At 41.2% G+C, this 14,750-nt stretch overlaps 1 protein-coding gene across 1 annotated transcript in view; it reads right to left on the bottom strand.

The window, feature by feature from the left end:
- pdzrn4 (PDZ domain containing ring finger 4) overlaps positions 1–12,161 on the bottom strand; it is a 58,542-nt gene extending 46,381 nt beyond the window's left edge. Inside the window, exon 1 of the mRNA XM_072454900.1 lies at positions 12,012–12,161. Within this exon, the coding sequence (XP_072311001.1) occupies positions 12,012–12,080 (69 nt within the window). The 5' untranslated portion in view covers positions 12,081–12,161. The remainder of the gene's footprint in view (positions 1–12,011) is intronic.
- Positions 12,162–14,750: the final 2,589 nt, after the last annotated feature.

The raw sequence follows: 14,750 nt of genomic DNA, 5'->3' as shown, positions 1-14,750 counted from the left end.
GAGTTGGCCACTGTCCAGGGTGTACCCCGCCTAAGGCCCAAAGTCACTGGGATAGGCTCCAGTCACCTGCGACCCCGAAAAGGAACAAGCGGTAGAAAATGGATGGATATTCAAAAAACATGTGACGGTAACGACCAAACTAGCACAATGGCCAGCAGGTGTCGCCTACGCTCAGTATCTCACTGGATCCGCCCTCTGCCTCTCCAGCTTTCACCTCCGGTCAGCCTTTTGATGATGCCCTGTCACCATTGCCGTGGAGAGGCTCACGCCCCACGACGTGCCTGGCCCGTGCTCCGGCGGGTGCTAGGTCAGGAAAGCTAGGGTCTCTGGGGCGTGTTCCTCAGCGGTTACAAGGAGGTCTGACCGAGCCACTGCCCCGCGGCCTTAGCTTTGTAAAATGGAAAAACTGCGTGGATAAAAAACCTGATTGTGAATTAAATGAAACCGGTGAACTGATGACGAAATGTATAATGGATTTTGATGAGCTAATTACCGTATTTTCCGGACTATAAGGCTATAACTATATTTTTTCATAGTTTTGGCCGGGGTGCAACTTATACTTATATACTTATATTTATACTCCGGAGCGACTTGTATGTGATAAAATATTTGTTATTTTTCACACGTGCAACTGCATTTCATACTCCAGTGCGACTTATATATGTTTTTTTCTTCTCTAATATGCATTTTTTGGCTGGTGAGACTTATACTCCGGTGCGACTTATAGTCCGGAAAATACGGGTATAGATCTCAAGTCAGTTAAAGCCAGTTAAAGAGTTAAACCCAGGTGGCGTTGTTGATTTATTTCCAGTTTATCATCATTTTAGGATTGTTCTCTTGATCCTCACTCGCCACATGTAACATAAACCTTTCTGCCACCGGAGTTGCAAAAGTAGCGTTGCCTTCTCCGTCCCGGCTCTCTTGGCTAATGCTGAACCATCGTTTCCGTTCCTGCTTAACTCCTGGCAGTGGACCAGGGGACCGTTGCCCATAGCGCTGGTACGTGGAGCATGTGCACCTGTAAATCATGTGTATCGTGGACCCTGCTGCGCTCAGCCAGCTCCTAAAACTGTGATGGACGACGCCAGATGATCTGTGCTCAACACTTCATTTCCATAATGCTACATTAACATTTTAGAGCCCCGCCATTACCAACGTTTATCGTTCAGCCAAAGCCAGCTAGCGCTAAATGGGTGATCATCTTACCTATAACGCTCAGTTTTAATTTTTTTACAGAAATGTACAGAAAACAGAATCATACGCCTTCAACAACAACTACGTAAAACAATTCTCAAACTGTACGAGCATTTGGATGTGGTGTGGTTAATTCCCGGCTTGAACCACTTACGATTTTCTAATTTTGACTTTATCTGGTGTATTTATACCTGTTGTACATATAAATTACAGTTTTACACCAATCGAGCAGGTATTTGTGGAGAAAACGTTGAAAAATCTGTAGGAAATGACAGGAAGTGACATCACACCAGGGACACTCGTTCCAGTCAAAGTTTATGCAGAATTTACACAAAGAAACAACTTTTTTGACACTCTAAACATCAATTCAACAAAATAAAGTTGCTCTCATATATATGTATTGGTCAAAATAAAAAAATTAGGACATTAGATGAGTTTTTCTCCAGTTTGTTAGGTAATTTCCTACTGTGATGTCATCAATTACAAACAGGAAGTGAAATGAGCTATTCTGTGATAAATGTTTTTATATTTTTTTAGCCAAATTCAAACTATATTTATCTTAACTACATTTTAGTTCAACGAGTCGTCAGACCTGTCACGGGCACTGGGATATTATGGGATATCATAAGTGCTTTTTTTAAGTTTTGGTCCTACTTTTAGTACTTCATTCACTCCATTGTTTCCTTGTTTAATCCAATCCGACTCGAAACCTGACCCAAATCCAACCTCACTCTTTACAACAGTTGTACAAGCAAGTTATTTCACTCCAGTAAGTCGTATTGTGTGTGTACAAGAACACGACTTACAATGGGATTACTCTCACGGTTTACACTTACTCTGACCCACACAAACGGACAAACAACTCCTAAGTCTTCCAACAACAAAAAAAGGTCATTGCAATCAATTCCTCTGTCGACCTATAAATCCCCCCGGTCCTGCCCCCCTCTGCCCTGTGACCGTGGGACCGTCCTATCATTTCACTGGATCACCTCGGATCAGACCGGCTTCAGCACTTTCAGCTGTTCTCCAAATCCAACACTCACAACTGTATCATTAGTTGCGTGTGCAGTTTTTCCACATTTAATAAAAAAAAAAATCCTGTTTTAATGCACTTTGAATTGCCTTGTGTATGAATTGCGCTAAATAAACTTGCCATTTGTCGTTATCTTTGCATAAATTGAGCTCATTTTAGTCCTGACTGTCGACTTGGTTTCATCCTATTTTACTCCTTGTTCTTTCATGTTCTAGTCCAAGTTTAGTTTTTGGTTTATTCCTGGTTAAGTCCTCATGTTGATGTGGTGAATGTGCAGGTTTGAGCGAGGCCCGAGTCAAACTGACAGAAATGTGGCCATTCCGCAGCTACGACTGGGCTCACTTCTATTCCACACACAATCTGGAGCGTTTGACGTGACAGTTTGCCATTAACGACAAAACTATACGGTTTTTAGGTCTGATTTCTAAACAGGACTTGGGCCAATATCTCTTGGATCGTCCTCCTAAACGCTCTCAACATAAAAGCGTTCACGTGGAAACAACAATCTTCTCCAATCTGCTCCTAAAGACGTTTTATTGTTTCATTTAATCCACTTACAAACATAGATTTACATAGGACGAGGAAACTTCTAAAGATTCCTTTTTCTCCCATAAGGACATAAAGATCACCCCTTAAAGTAGAACAAACTTTGAACAAACTTTTCAGTCTTGTACTTAATTAGATTGTACAGAATTGATAGCTAATTCTGAACTGATATTAAAGTTTTAACTCCAAAAAAGTAGTAGTAGAATTTGTATGCCAATGTTCAGTAAGATATGCTTAAGATATCCAAAATCCCCTAAGTGTTTTTTATTTATTTAATCTGGCTTTTTATTTTTAAGATTTTCATGTACCAAATAATATATGGAATTTTGTCCCTTTTTACACATTAAATGCCAACAAAGAACAACTTTTTACATTCAAGCAAGCAAAAAAGTTTAAAATTTATGTATGTAATTTCAAGATTTTTCGCCCTGTTCACCTGCAGTGTCTTGTCTTAATTTGTTGCATTTTTTAACTGTGACTTGTTGGTGAAATTGGGCTCTACAAAAAACAATCAAATTTAACCTTCCCTTATTCTCTGTTTCCATTTCCCACATTTGTTTCTTGTCTGAACCATCACTCCGTCCCTTCTTCTTTTAGCGTTTCGGTAAAACTGTAAAAATAAACCCACGCTCTGTGCTTTGACAGCAGTGGTTGTCGGCTGAGGGTCCGTGCTGGACATATGGAGGTGACGGCTGTGAGGGTCTGACCACAGCTCCTCTGCTCTGCGTGACACGGGCTGGACACTAGGGGGCGGCGTGATGGAGGGCGCTTTGTCTCGCCTCTTTCGTGCTGTCCAACTGGCAGGACATGTGGCACCGCAGCTGTCTCCGGTGCACACGGGCACACACAGGCACACACGGGCACGTGCCGAGGAGGGACGGGGCCGAGGCCAATGGGAAGCAGGTACAGCCAGGCAAACAACTGCTTCAGAGAGGTGTAGGCGCTCAGAGTCAAATTGGTCAAAGTAGATGCAAAACCGAATAACCGAAAAAAAGATTAGTTTTTTTTTTCCAGAATCAGAATCAGAAAAGGTTTATTGCCATTGTCAATGAACAGAAGTCACAAAAATAGGAATTTGCTTTGGTGATTCGGTGCAACATAAAAACAATGATAAAACAACCTATACTGTATAAGTCAAAAAGGAAAAAAAGGAAAATCTGCTATAGAGAAAAAATTTAAAAAAGGCTTAATATATATAAATATATATATATATATATATATATTATTATTATTTTTTATTTGATAAAAATAAAATAAAAATAATTTCGTGAGTCAAATGAATGGCTAGAAAACGGAACAATTTAATAAAAGCTGCACTCCCTGATTATCAAGCCATAAAAAATGCACAATGACTCTCTTTTTTTAAGTTATTATTATCATTCCTTGGTTTGGTGGGTTAATGTTAGTATTAAATAAATAGTTATCATAGTTTTACATCAGTCAAGTGGCAGTCTTTACTTATGCCATCACAAATCTAAAATGCAGAGATAAAAGTCACGCAACATCATAAAAAAATAAATGTAAGGCCAAAGGCTTTTTTAAAATGAACAGCTGTAGCGTGGAACAGGGAGGGAGAGGGGAGAGACAGTCGGCAAATGGTCGGGGGTTGGAATTGAAAACACAACGGTCTAAACAATCATTAAACTAAATCAAGATTTTTTTTTTTTTTAAATATGTCCAACCAGGAAGAATCATTTTAAATGCCATCAAAATTGTCAAACTGGGGAAAAAAAGGAAACATATGTACTTAGTAAAATCTTAAATTTATGCCCTAATATGTTCACTCTGGTTTAGTAAAATGGACAGTCGAACCTACACCTTCCTCGAAACCCTCGCTGTGCGAACCAAAAACTTCCTGGGCCCCAATTCCAATAATTATTCTGGATTTGAACTGTGTGATTTGCTCAAATGGTTTGTTTGCTGACCTGACCCTCTGACCAGACAGAGCTCAGGGGACCCCCTGAAATCTCTGGCGCCCCCAGGGTGTCCTTGCCTCCCAGGTTTGGAACCACTGCTTTAAGTAACTCAGTTCCAGCTCTCACAAACCCTTTAGCACATTGTTAATATTCCCATGCATGAATATTTGAATATTTTTTTGTGAAACGCAGTCAATTTTGCTTCCGGCTCTTACTTCAGAGCTTATCATATATTCTATGAGGAAAAACACAATATATACAAATTGACAAGAATAAAGTTGGGCAGCTTAAAGGACAGGATCAGTCCACTATTGTTAGAATAAAAGTGTGCATTGATGGACTTTCAAATAAACCGTTTAAAATATAAAACAGAAACTACAGAGTTGAAAATTTGACAAAAAAGCCCACGAACATTATTTTTTCAATGCATTTTTCACCTCTGTATTGCTTGATATAACAGTGCTGACTTCATTACAACTGAAGGCCAGACCTGCACAAGTCCTCTGCTAACACTCCGAGGGCCAGAGGCTGAGGGACAATTTAACAGTGCCACGAGCCACATGCAAGAACAGGCCGTTTGTGTGTCCAGAGTGCAGCCCCGCGGTCACACACTCATGCATGACACACACACACACACACACACACACACACACCGTTTGAATGTAAATGGTCTGACGAGAGCCATAAATCTCCGTGTGGACGCCGGGCAGCTGGAGTAGGTGTAGTGTGAGAGTGCAGCTAGGTCCAGAGTCCACAAGAGCGAGGGGAAACAGCGAGCACTGCTGCAGGCGAAACATAACGGCAAATGGACCTCGTTATGCTCGGCTACGTTCACAAAACAACCCAAAAAAAGATGCTGAATACAAGTGTGTTCATGTGGCGGGGGGAGGATGGGATGTCATTACAACAGCGATCTGCAAAACAGCTGCAATCCGTTTGGCCACATGACATTTTGAAATCGGTGACATCAACTAAAGAGTGGCCCTTCAAGACACAGCGTGAAGTAAAATTGTGAAAGTGTAGATTACCTTTCTGCGTAATTGCTTTTATGTTTTGGTCTAAGAAAGAGCTGATTGGCCGAGCGCAACAGTGTTATAATAATGTGATTTTAGATGCGCGATCGCGTTACTTACAATAAACATGTGGTTTGAACCAGTCTTAAGAAGTAATGGGCGATACTAGAGTTTTGTTGTGGTCCAATACCACGTAATACTATGGTAAGTGTCGTGATATCAATACAAAATCGAACTTACAAATTAAATGTGTGTGCAGATAAACCAAAGTGAAAAAAATTATACATATGTAAATGTAGATTTTTTAAATATTTAAGGTTTCTTTTTAATATTATTCCTTGGTTTGGTGGAATTGTATTAATATTAATATTAAATAAATAGTTATCATAGTTTTAATTCAGTCAAGTGGCAGTCTTTACTTATGCCATCAAAAATCTAAAATGTAGGGATTTTGTTTTGGTCCAATACCCAGAAATACTATGTTAAGTAACGTGATATCAATAAAATAATCTAACTTACAAATTAAATATATGTGCAGATGAACCAACATATAAAAATAAGTATTGTTTGGGAGGATATTTAAAAAAAAAATGTTTTAAATTATTATTCCTTCATAATATTCATATTAAATAAATATATATCATAGTTTTACATCAGTCAAGTGGCAGTCTTTACTGATAACATACAGCAGAAAAAAAATTTGTTGGGATTTTTTACGTATTTATATTTTTTTAGCATAAGAATCTATACGCGTTTGTCATGTTGTTCGGACATGTTGATATTTTATGTTGATATAGTTCCCATATTAAACCTACTCCACTTCATTCGACCCCAGAGGTGAGAACCTGGTAGAAAACAGATGTTATCACAAACAAACACCGCCGACATTGCAAACCAAACCCCGGTGCACGACGCACAACAACCATTACATTGTTTTTGCAGTCATCAAACAGGTGTGAAATAACAATATAGCGACTGCTGCTTTTGCCAAATGGGAGCGTTGGCAGGGTTCATAAACCATTGGCCCATCTCTGTGCACCTGCGCTGGTCAACGCGTATCTATGGGAAACCCTCCTCGCCCTACACTGTATAATGAGCAGGTGCATCCCATAGTGCGGCGCTGCTGGAACACAAGAGTCACATCTACAGTGTTGAGCCAGTGCCAAGCAGAACGAACGAGCCAAGACTGCAGAAGCAACCAGAGAGATACAAAAGCGCACGGCATTTTGGTTTGCTAGTTTAGATGTGTTTAACGTATTTTTCAGGATTATAAGTTGCTCCGGAGTATACCGCAAGTTGCACTACCCAAAAAATGCATAATAGAGATGAAAAAAACATGGTGAATAGGTGTACGTTTGCTAACGCTAACACCTTCAGCTACATGAGGCACAGACAGAACTGTGGTAAGTGTCTGGTATGTTAACGTAACATATTAACAGTTATTCAGATAACTATAGCATAAAGAACATGCTAACAAGTTTACCAAAGCATCAGTTTTACCCCAAATCACTAAATCCATTGAATTCTTCTTCCTCTGTGTCACTTCTAAACAACTCCACAAACTCCAGAGGTAGAGGAAGTGCAGATTCTTCTTCTGCGTCTCTTAGAGCCTAGAGCGCCCTCTTGTGGTTGCCAGTGTGAAAATAATCAACATGGGAAATGCAGTTGCCAGTGAAAATAACAAATAATATCACAAATAAGTCGCTCCGGAAAATAAGGTCCTTAAAGGTGACGTATACTATGCTTTTTTCCATGTACTTATTATTGAGCTGCAACATAAGTAGACCATCATTATAAATTTTGTATATTGCAAATCTCAATATTGATCCAAAATGACTTCCTTAATAATAGAAACGGGTCCATTGACTTCTTGTTCAAAACTGCAGAAGTGTTAAGCCTCTTCATAGTGACATTCCAGCGTGACAAGCAGCATATGTTCATTTACATGTTTGTATTTTTGAAAAGTGGCTTTGTGACATTTCAGAACCCTACATGTTTCACTCAGAGTCTTCATTTTTCAAATAATCACAAATAATTACAGGGCAGTGGGCGGGGATAAGGGGTAGGTTAAAAAAGGACTTAACAGGGCACTTAAAACACAGGACAATACAGGATTACTCAACCAGGCATGAATCAATTAAAATACAACTTTGAGTAAACTAATGATGAGAAAACAATGTTGCAACAAGATTAAAGCTCATTAAAGATACGTTGCTTTTCATTTCAAGGTAAATTTCATAGTCACGCGACAAGTTAAAGGTGCACTATGCAATTTTCCGATAAAAGCTCCACCACCTGCTTGTCTCCGCGGCGATGCGACTGTTTTCACTGAAATACTCAACACAAGTATGACACTAAACCGATCCATCTCACATCTCCACGGAGACGAGCAGGTGACGCAAGCTGCCCAAGTTACACAGTCAGATTTGTGGAGAGATGAGCAATCTCAAGGTGTTTTTGAGCAGTTGCAAAACATGTAAATGAATAAATGCAAGATATGTAAGTGCAATACCGTAACAGGGAACGTTCTGGCAAATCGGGGATATCTCCATGGAAACAGGAACGCAGGTGGCGAACCCTTCACCAGAAACGTGACATGGTGCACCTTTAAATAACCCAGCTCATGTAAATTTAGACATAACCACTGCACATAAATCAATCGCAATCCTGTCGTACTTGTCGTCAGTATCACACGAGCTCACGTTTAAAAACAGGGAGAAGATACTGCACGGACTCCAAGATGTTTTTTCTGGTCACACTGACACACTTACTGCCTGGTGTGCTCTTGCCTTTCGCTCCTGCTCCTCTCTTTAGCACTTCTTTTAGCGCTGCCAACGAGCGCGGTTGGTGTTCCCCGACTGTCACACATAGACACCGCAGAGTATTTAGCAGTAACCAGAGCCCAAACACACACACACACACACACACACACACATGCACACGAGACTGTTTTCTTGGACACATGCCACTGCAGAGGACACCTACGGAGCGAGCAGGAAAGGAGGAAACCATATGGGCATTTTTTGAGAGCGATCCACACACTTTAGCGTCTTCACAAAACGGCACATTTCCGCTTGTTGTTCTTGAATGGAAGTCCTGTTTTAAGCTTTTGGAGCACAAATCACAGGCCCATATGAATTATTAGTTTTGCGGCCGGTGCTAGAGGTTTTCGGTAGTATGGAATCAGTATTGTCTGTGTCTCAAGCCTGAATAAATGCAGGTTAAACTCTTACACAAATGCATTATCAATATTGGGACGTGACCAGGACTAGAGCATGACCAAACCAAGTCTGCTTCAAGATGAAACTGCGCCAAAACCAGAATGATCACACAATGGCAGTATACACTAGATCAAACAAGTGACAAACAAGACTGTGAATGCAGCGTTTGAGAGGAGGAAGGGCATCTGACTTAATGCCAAAACAATGCACCGCACTCTGGCAGTCAAAAATAGGAAGGAAATAACTTAACACTACAACATAATCGATTAATTGTACCAATGATAAGTAAAATCATTAAGTTTTTGACATTTTACTGGGCGGAATGTACTAAATTAACTCATTTTACAATGTGCTCTGTTTTTCTTATCACATGTTGGATGCACTCTACTTGTTTTAGGACAGTGGATATGACAAACTCTACTCCCTCTACCGCCCTCTACTTGCACATTTGTGTTATTTAGCTCCATAAAGCGCTTCCGTGTTTCAACTATCACAACAGAGAGCAAATAACTCTTCCTCTCGTGCCTGAAAACCAACAAAATACTCAATGAGATCAACATTAAACTCATCTCTCTCTGCAGAAACACTGTACAGCGCTGCAGAAACACTGTACAGCGCTGCAGACATTGCCACCACCTCCTTGGGTTTCCTTGAACTGACACGGTCCCCCCCTTTCTCCTCGTCTCCACTGGGCAGACAATACAGGCATCCTCAAGCTCATTAAAACGCACAGTCCGTTATGAGCGTTGAGCCGGTGCCGCCGTGACTCGAAATTGCCCATCTAAAAGCCACATCCTTATATGTGCAGGTGATTATGTATTCTTTCCATTTTAGAGCGGACAAACATCCCAATCAACACCATTATCGAGCATTACTGTAAAGCATCGTGCTAATAATGATGATGTGGGTTTCAGATGACATCACGACATGCAGTAATGCTCCATACAGATAGGGGGCAGCTGTGATTAAAATGGTTAAAATGAAGATTGTTGTTATGATGTAGTGAGTCAATCTAATGATCAGGTTCAACATTTGTGGATTTACCGTTTGGTTATTTCATGGCAAAGTGCAATACCATAAACAGGAAATTCTGGCTCTTGACCTCCATCTGAGAGCAGTGTATGTCGGTTATTCGAGGGTTTTCCCAGATGTCGGAGTCGGTAAAATGTAGGAAATTTTACTGATATTTGGCACTAATCATGTTTTTGTCTGTTTGTTTGTTTGTTTTTCCTTGGTGCATCAGATTTGACTTTTTGAACAGATGATTGAGTAAAAATAGAAACAGGGAGCTGCAAGTTTGCACGCAGTCATACATAGAAATACATTTTGTTTTTATATTCAGGCAAATATCACTTATCGGTAACAACAGTTAAACATGCTGGGTATCGGATATTGGTATCGGCTTGATAAAATCATATCGGACCATCCCAATCTGAGAGCATGCCATCGTCACCAGCCCTGATATCTGAAAACGACGACTAGATTTGCCTGGAACGTTCCAATGTACGAAATCAAACTTGACTTCAAGTCGAGTTACATGTCAGATCTGTGCAGAGGCGACCCCAACACTACAGTAAGAATGCAAGTATTTTTGTTTTTTTGTGCTTTTTAGTGAGACAAACAAACAGTGAAAAAAACAACATAAAAACTATACAGAGAAGATAAAATAAATAAAATAAACAAAATAACATAGATATATAATACATAGATAAATAATATAAGAAAAATGTAAGTATTTCTGAGCAAACAAAAACCTCATAGATAGATAGACATATTGTTAGAAAGTTGAAGCCTTACTGCGTAATATTTTAGCCAAAAATGTTACACAGTGCACCTTTAAAAAGCATTTTCCCCAAAAGTTTCCCCAAAAGGTTATGACCGCGCTAATGAGAAATTATTGAAAAGCAGCTGCAGTTTGTAACACTGTAAGATGCTGAATTATGAATGAGTTGTGGCTGCGCGGCCAGGTTTCCTTGGCTACAGTTCGACACAACAAAGTCGAGCACGTGCACGACTTGCTCGGCGTTATTAGCACCTCGCTTCTCGTTAAACCATAAAAAACCATCAATAATTGACTTTAGCTCACATACATCGCGTTCTGGAGCGTAATTACAGGGAGCGAGGGACATAAATTGACACTTTCTTGCATTTTTATCTAATCAACAAGCCATTATTACAAGTTATCCATTCGCTTAACTTATCACGGGCAATAATAACACAGCGCAGATAAATCTTAGTCAAGAATAACAGTGGCTAATTATTCAACACTTCACTGTAGAAACGGAATCATTTTGAATATTATGAGTGCGTGATAATGTTGTCGGAATTCAAAGTTGCCAACATCTCTTCTGCAGAACGGAATCTATTGTCTTCAATGGGGGGGGGAAACGTAAAAACAGGTTTCCTCCTGACAAAACAGGCGAAGGGGGTAACAGCGTTTGCAGCACGCCGTTTGAACCGTATTGCTCGGGAGACGGCGACAGACTGGTGTGAGATAGCGGTGAATGCGAATCCCCTCGGAGCAGCCAGACGACGGCGCGGAGCGAACTCGCACCAGAAATAACTAGCTCCGCTCACTTTGATGGCGCGCGTCTGAAGTAAGTCAATTTCCCGAGGTTTTCTGACCCCGATTCGTCTCCCAGCTGCCACCTTTTCTCCCATAACACTTTGATATCACCGCCGCATACTTTTTTCCTCTTTTTTCTCATGATGGACTATGCAAGGGAATACTTCATGATCGTTATACGCAAGAGTAAATCAGAAGCATGCTGTATATCGTTGGAAATGTGACCTCAAGTGCAACATTTTCTCTATGAATCGCTTGCAAAAACTTTTATTGTGAAAGGATTACGCGTGTCTTGCCCGAGGACACAACAACAACATGCTCAGAGCTGAAATAAAACCTTCCATCAACTTTGTCACTGTTACCACAAAGACTGACTCCGTTACAAACCATTTCAAGTGATGTAATGCTGTTTATTACTATTCCACTCTTATTTTTCTTAACATATTTTTCAAAAGTCTTGCCAAAACACACACATTCCAGCAGCAGCGTGCACATTGCCCAAACCACCATGACGCCACTCACCTGAGCGATCTCGTACAGCAGCTTGTAGTGCTCTTCCCGTTTCTGCAATGTGCACAAATTGCAGCCCATTCTAGTTGTCAGGGAAACCGCGCGGATAGCTTGCCGGCTCAACTCGTGCGCGTTGGGAGATAGGTCTATATTTATATATGTGTGTGTGTACGCTTCCCCCCCTTTGGGCAACACACACACACGCACACACTCAATATCCGCTTCCTTGGCTCTTCCCTGTCTCCTTCCTCCTCATCTGTGTATCCTCAGCCACGACCCTGTGAACTTTGGGGACTTTGGAGCTAAGCGGTGGTCCTGGTGCGCTCGGGGTTCATCTTCGTAGCTCCTGGCGGCTCCTCTCGGCTCCTCGCTCCTCTCAGTGTGAGCGCACGCTGATGAAACCACGCACTTTTAGTCGGGGGAGAGACACACCTCCTCCAGAGGCAGGCTGCCTACACATCATCCTCTTTGCCCCGTCGTACTACGGCTCACGCACACAGCTGATTGGTCGGTGGGAGAGAGAGGAGAGGGGGGTTGGGAGAGAGGGAGGAGACTGTCGCTCTGTCATATGTTCATTGAGGGTCTCGGAGTCAGTGCGTCTCCGCCACAGCTCGGAGGAGGTTTGGGGCGACGGCGGGCTCTTAAAATGAGGAGAAAAGTCGTTTGCTCTGTATTCTGGCGACGAGCGCCTGGTTCCGCTGTCGGGGCGCGCGATGTTTACAAAAAGAATATCGTGATACTTTTTGGGAGTATCCCGATAATGATATTCAGATGATATTTTGTGTCATGTCATTAGTTCAGGTTTTGCTGGTTTAGTCCCATTTGTGTCCTTAGTCTTGTTCTAGTCTTAGTTTAGTACTTTGTCAAGACCTGGTTTGGTCCTGTTTTAGTCCTGTTTTAGTTCTTTGTTAAGACCTAGTTTAGTCTTGCTTAAGTCCTGTTTTGGTCCTGTTTTAGTCCTTTGTTAAGACCTGTTTTGGTCTTGCTTTAGTCCTGTTTTATTCCTGTTTTAGTTCTTTGTTAAGACCTAGTTTAGTCTCACTTAAGTCCTGTTTTAGCCCTATTTTAGTTCTTTGTTAAGACCTCGTTTAGGCTCGCTTAAGTCCTGTTTTGGTCCTGTTTATTCCTGTTTTAGTCCTTTGTTAAGACCTGTTTGAGTCTTGCTTTAGTTCTGTTTTAGTCCGGTTTTAGTTCTTTGTTAAGACCTGGCTTAGTCTTACTTAAACCCTGGTTTCTTCCTGTTTTAGTCTTGCTTTAGTCTTGTTAGGCCCGAGCGCCACAAGCTGGCGAGAGGCCTATTAATCTCGTAAGGCCGTGCGAAGCACGGCTGCGAAAGTGCGCACGTAGTGCGCACGAAATCGAGCGCGAAGCGCTCGCCCACTTCCAAACACTCACTAACGCACTCCTCCACTCATGCACGCCCCGTGCATACTAATTAGTTGTAGGAAAATGGAACATTACCGTTGTAAACGGGCGAAGCCCGTGCAAAAGTTCGCACTAAACGAGCACTTTTCGCGGTCGTCATCCCCATATAAAGCACTCATTTGCGCTAAGTAGCTCACGAATACGTTCCCCATCTCTTGCATGTTCCGTGCATATAAGCATGTAATGCAAAAATTGAACATTATTACTGTATAGAGGGCCAAAAACACAAAGTGGGCGGAGCCCACTCAAAATTATCGAAAGTACCCGTCAGTGACCAGGGACCCACACCATGAGGTAGGAAAGCGCGAGCGCTTTCCGAAAATGTATAGTTTATGATATTTGAAAAATGGGAAACATTGTTTTCGCATCGGAATATTATTCTTTCTTTCTTTCTTTCTTCTTCTTCTCGGGACCAACCCCCCTATTTTTCACCCAGTGAACATTGACGAAAAGTCACAAAAATTTGCACACCTCTAAAAATCGTGCCTCTCTACATTCTGGCTATTTCCCTTTTCTAAAATAAAAAAAATTGGCGCGTCAGCGCCACCAAATGTACCAAAAATGCATTGAGAGATGGGAAATGACCCAAAAAAAATCTGATCGTAGAATCATGAAATTTGGCGCAGAGGTAGATGGTGACAAGAGAAGTAAAAAATATTATTACGGCAACGCCGTCCCCCGAACCAAATGTCGGCCATATTGCTTCAAAAATGGCTAAACATGACTTCGGAGTTTTTCCAAACGTCGTACTTTTACGAACTCCTCCCAGGGCGTTGGCCCTAAAAAGCTGAAATTTGGTGAAAATGCTACTGAGGAGTGGGACATCAAAAGTTATCCAAATTACATTGATACCTCTCACGGTCTCTGTGCGGCGAAGCCGCAAACTGTAACTAAAATTTCAGAAATCTCCCATATTTAAAATTTCTGCCGTTTGCGCAGATAAAGTCCGAATTGCGTCAAATTAGAATCAGTTGTTAAACTCTTTGCCCTAAACCTACTTGAAGTGAAATAAATTCATTTGGCGCCACAGCGCCCCCTACAGATTTTATATGGAGGTTAAATGTTTAGTTTTGCGAAATTATATGAAATTTGACACACAACTCAATTTTAGCATCCCCATCAAAAAAGTCAATGAGACCCATGTCATAATTGTTATGGCGTTGCCGTAACGATGACCGAAACCTCCCATGTTATTCCAATGGGGCCAGAACATGTTTACACTTTAGACTTTCACAAACTCCTCCCAGGGCGTCAGCCCTATTAACCTGAAATTTGGTGAGACTCATCTTCAGGACCATCAAAAGTTATCCACATTTTCATTCAAAG

This window comes from Eucyclogobius newberryi, unplaced genomic scaffold (genome assembly GCF_026437365.1).
Source record: "Eucyclogobius newberryi isolate DKJ021-1_F unplaced genomic scaffold, fEucNew1.0.hap1 SCAF_2, whole genome shotgun sequence".
Lineage (NCBI taxonomy): Eukaryota > Metazoa > Chordata > Actinopteri > Gobiiformes > Gobiidae > Eucyclogobius > Eucyclogobius newberryi.
This window is presented reverse-complemented; position numbering and strand designations above follow the sequence as displayed.